At 56.3% G+C, this 4,233-nt stretch overlaps 1 protein-coding gene across 1 annotated transcript in view; it reads left to right on the top strand.

Moving 5' to 3' along the window:
• The window catches only part of LOC105522419 (chromosome unknown open reading frame, human C7orf50), a 130,279-nt gene extending 126,390 nt beyond the window's left edge, over nt 1–3,889 (top strand). Inside the window, exons 4-5 of the mRNA XM_011956943.1 lie at nt 889–970; nt 3,579–3,889. Of these exons, the coding sequence (XP_011812333.1) occupies nt 889–970; nt 3,579–3,758 (262 nt within the window). The 3' untranslated portion in view covers nt 3,759–3,889. The remainder of the gene's footprint in view (nt 1–888; nt 971–3,578) is intronic.
• Nucleotides 3,890–4,233: the final 344 nt, after the last annotated feature.

Here is a 4,233-nt window from a genome sequence, read left to right as displayed (position 1 = left end):
CCACAGGACTCCACCCACCCACAGGACTCCACCCACCCACAGGACTCCCCACCCACAGGACTCCCCACCCACAGGACTCCCCACTCACAAGACTCCCCACCCACAGAACCCCACTCACCCACATGGCAGTGAGGACAGGCGGGCTGGGCAGTGTTCACAACAGGCTCAGGGCCCTCGTCTATGCTGAGCCTGCAGTCTTCAGACCTGGGCCTGCACATTGATGGAGGCATCTGGGCTCGGCTGTCCTGCCTGACCCTGGAAATACGTGTCTGGGAGGAGGTCTCTGGAGTAAACCCTGCCTGGCCCTGCCCTAACCATAGTGCCGGCTTCGCTCCATCGGGCAGCTGCCTGATGTCCACAGGCCCCAGTGCAGGAGCAAGGTGGGGGCGGGGCGGTTGTGGCCCCAGGGAGCTGCCCCTCTGGCAGCCGGGAGCTGCTTGTCCCCAGGCCCACTGCCCCCTTGTGAGGGCCTGGACTCAGGAGTGTTTCTCACCATCTTCCCATTTTCATATGGAAAGTACATCGTCAATTAAGTTGCTCCCTTTCCTCCCAGAGAAGCTCGTTTCATCCTCCCTCCCCTGTAAAATCCGTGTGACCCGTGGGGCGGGGGAGCCCATGGGGACTTGGGGGCAGTCGTGAGCCTTGGGGTGGCCATGGTAAGAGTGGCGTCCACGAGCTTCCTGGGCAGGCGGCAGCAGGGCCTGGGGTTGTGGCTCGTCTCCTCGGGCAGGGGAGGGGCTCCAAAAACCCCCTTCACCCGAGGCCGTGGTGTTTAGCGCCTGGTGGGGCTCCGTCTCCTAAGATGAGGCGTCCCAGATCTGCCAGGGCAGACAGGCACCCGGGAGTCTTCTGCCCAGCACCCTGAGATGTTTGTCTTCCTTTCCCTAGATGGGCCCAAAAGCACGAGAACTGGAGGTTTCAGAAGACAAGGCAGACGTGGCTCCTGCTCCACATGTATGACAGAGACAAGGTGTGTGCATGGCGGGGCGGGCACATCTCCCGGGTGCTGAGGTCCGTGCACAGCGGGATGGGCGCATCTCCCGGGAGCTGAGGTCCGTGCACACTGGGGCCCTGACAGCGGAAGCGACAGTCTGAAAGGGCCGCCCTCAGGGCCTGCTGCAGGGAAGGTCTCCTGGTGCCCTTGTTCTAAGAGATGAGCTGCGTTGTCTCCTCCAGGAGCCCCACCGCCGGCCTTCAGGGCAGAAACCAATACAAGACGACCTTAGGGAGGCCACCTGCCCTTGTGCACGTGTGCGTGTGACGTGTCTACACGAGTATGTACATGTGACGTGTCTATACGTGTGACGTGTGTCTACACATGTGTGTGCACGCATCACGTGAGTCTGCACGTGTGTGTCTGCACATGTGTATGTGTGACATGTCTGCACGTGTGTGTGACACGTGTCTGCACGTGTGTGTCCATGACGTGTGTACCTGTGACATGTGTCTGCATGTGTGTGCATGCATGTGATGCGTGTCTGCACATGCAAGTGTGGGCAGCTGTCCTTTTCAGGAGCAGGATGTGAGATGGGGTTTCACCAGAATGAAACGAGACAGAATTCTGAACTAAACCCGGCTGCTGGGAGGTGGGCTGGAGCTGCCCGTGTCCTTTGAGGCTGGCGGAGCCCACGGTTCTGCTTTGCCAGCTCTCCTGCGCCCATGTTACTAGAGACCAGGCTTTGCGTGCTCTGTGCCTGTGCGCTGAGGGCAGGGCGCGGTTTTCTCTTGCCGTGCCTGTGTTTGCAGACTCTCAGAGCGGGGCAGGCCCACTGGCCCCACTCACAGCCCTGGGACATTCCAGGCATAGCCTGCGGCCGCTTTCATTATTTTGTTGATGTTGGTTTTTTGTGGGCAGTTTTGAGACAGGGTCCCGCCCCGGCTGGAGTGCAGTGACATGATCACAGTTCACTGCAGCCTCAACCTCCTGGGCTCAAGCCATTCTCTCTCCTCAAAGTCAGAGGACATGTGCATCCCGATTGTAAGCCCTACTGCATGCTCCTGTCATCGTGACACTGGGGTGGGCACAAAGCTGGAAGCAGAAGTGACTGGAACAGCCTGGGGAGCCTGGAAACCCTCACGCCCGGGGCAGCTGGTTCCAGCACGTGGGCCAAGCCCGTTTCAAGTGGAGGAAACTTCTCCACAGAGCCCGGGACAACTGGGTGTCCACGTTTGGCTTTGTTTTTTTTAACCGAAGTTTACATGGTTTTATTTGTATGTTACTATTACCAAAAGTAAACTTTATACAAAAATTTTTATACAGAAAAATAATCCTTGGTTAGGCAAAGCCATTTATATGTGTGTATTCACACACACACATATACTGTCATAGTTAAACATATTTACAAACACACAAATGTGCATTTTACTTATCCATTTTTATTCCACATGTATTGTAGCCGTACATATTTACAAATACGCTAATACTTAATGCATGCGCCCCCCAGCTTCACACTGTATGCAAAAATTAACTCAAAGTGGATCAAAGACTTAAATTTAAGAACTAAAACCAAAACTCTTACATGAAAACCTAAGAGTCCATTTCATGACCTTGGGTGAGGCAACGGTTTCTTAAATGTGACTCTAGAAGCACAAGTGACAAAGGGAAAAGTCGAGAAAGCATCCTCATCAGGATCTAAGACTGTGTAGCGGGGCATGGTGGCTCACGCCTGTAATGCCAGCACTTTGGGAGTCTGAGACGGGCAGATCACTTGAGGTCAATAGTTCGAGACCAGCCTGGCCAACATGGCAAAACCCCGTCTCTACTAAAAATACAAAAATTATCTGGGTGTGGTAATGCTTGCCTGTAATCCCAGCTACTTGGGAGGCTGAGGCAGGAGAATCGCTTGAACCTGGGAGGTGGAGATCGTGCCACTGCACTCCAGCCTGGGCAACAGAGCAAGACCAGCTCAAAAAAAAAAAAAAAAAAAACCAGCTCAAAAAAAAAAAAAAAAAAAGCATCTAAGACTTTGCACTGCATACAGAACTAGCAAGAAAGTGAAATGGTTGCTCCAGAATGGGAGACGTTTATAAGTCCCACATGAATGAGAACTCTGCTAACTCAATAATGAAGAGAGCCCGGTTTTGTGAGCTGCTGCCACAGGGACCCGAGGAAACCTGTCTGCAGAGCAGATTTGCAGGTGGCCGGCGAGCCTGCGCAGAGGTGCCCCCACCACCAGCAGACAAGGGTCAGGCCACCATGAGATGCCGCCTGGCCACTGCCACCCTGAGCGGAAAGAAAAGCACCCCAAATGCTGGAGCGTACACGGCACTTTTATCACGGCCTACCCCTGTTTTATTTGTGTCATGCTTTCTCATTTTTCTGAGGATTTTTACAATGTTTTTGAAATGTCCTTCTCCCCGTGCGGCTTCTGTTTTAGCCACAGGTTGATTCAGTGTTTTGTCTGCCTCTAACAGGCGTTTCTTCTTGCAGCGTCTGGGGCCAGGCCGCGTGCACCCTTGGGCTGCGGTGGGAGGATGAAGCCTGAGGCCAGGGTGTCCTTGGCTGCACCATCTCATCTCCTGCTGCTCAGTGGCCCCGCCCTGCCCCGCCCCTGACCGACTCCGTCTTCCCTGTCCAGGTTCCCGATGAGCACTTCTCCACCATGCTGGCCTACCTGGAGGGGCTGCAGGGCCGGGCCCGCGAGCTGACGGTGCAGAAGGCAGAAGCTCTGATGCGGGAGCTGGACGAGGAGGACCCCGACCCCCTCCTGCCGGGGAGGGTCCAGCGCATCCGGCAGGTGCTGCAGCTGCTCTCCTAGCGGGTTCAGCGCGGGACGGGGCCACTGCCCAGCGCAGGGCGGCCTCGGACCACACAGGGTGCAGCTCCTCTGGCAGTGGGGGCCGGGATCACCAGCACCAGAGCCTCGCCAGGGCCCCTTCTCTCCTCCAGACCCTCCTTGGCCGGAGACAGTTGTGACAGTGACGACGGGTTCAGTGCCTTTAGCGCAAAGCGTGGACGCTCTGGAATCACCCAGACACCTGGCCTTGGAGGGGCCCTGGAGCCCTGGGAATCTGCTTGGGAGGGAAATGTCTATTTTTCTACTGGGAATATTTTAGAGATTGGGCCATGCTGGCTCCTCCTGCCAGCTGCAAACCTGCACCTTCCGCCTGATTCCCCATCCCCCTGCGTGGGCCGCGTTGCTGGTCCCCTGCCCGCGTCCATCCAGGGGCCTGGCTGTTGCCTGTTTTCCTTTGACCCCACACAGCCTCACGGCTGGTCATGGGGAGCCCCTG

Source organism: Colobus angolensis, unplaced genomic scaffold (genome assembly GCF_000951035.1).
Source record: "Colobus angolensis palliatus isolate OR3802 unplaced genomic scaffold, Cang.pa_1.0 Scaffold43, whole genome shotgun sequence".
NCBI lineage: Eukaryota > Metazoa > Chordata > Mammalia > Primates > Cercopithecidae > Colobus > Colobus angolensis.
This window is presented reverse-complemented; position numbering and strand designations above follow the sequence as displayed.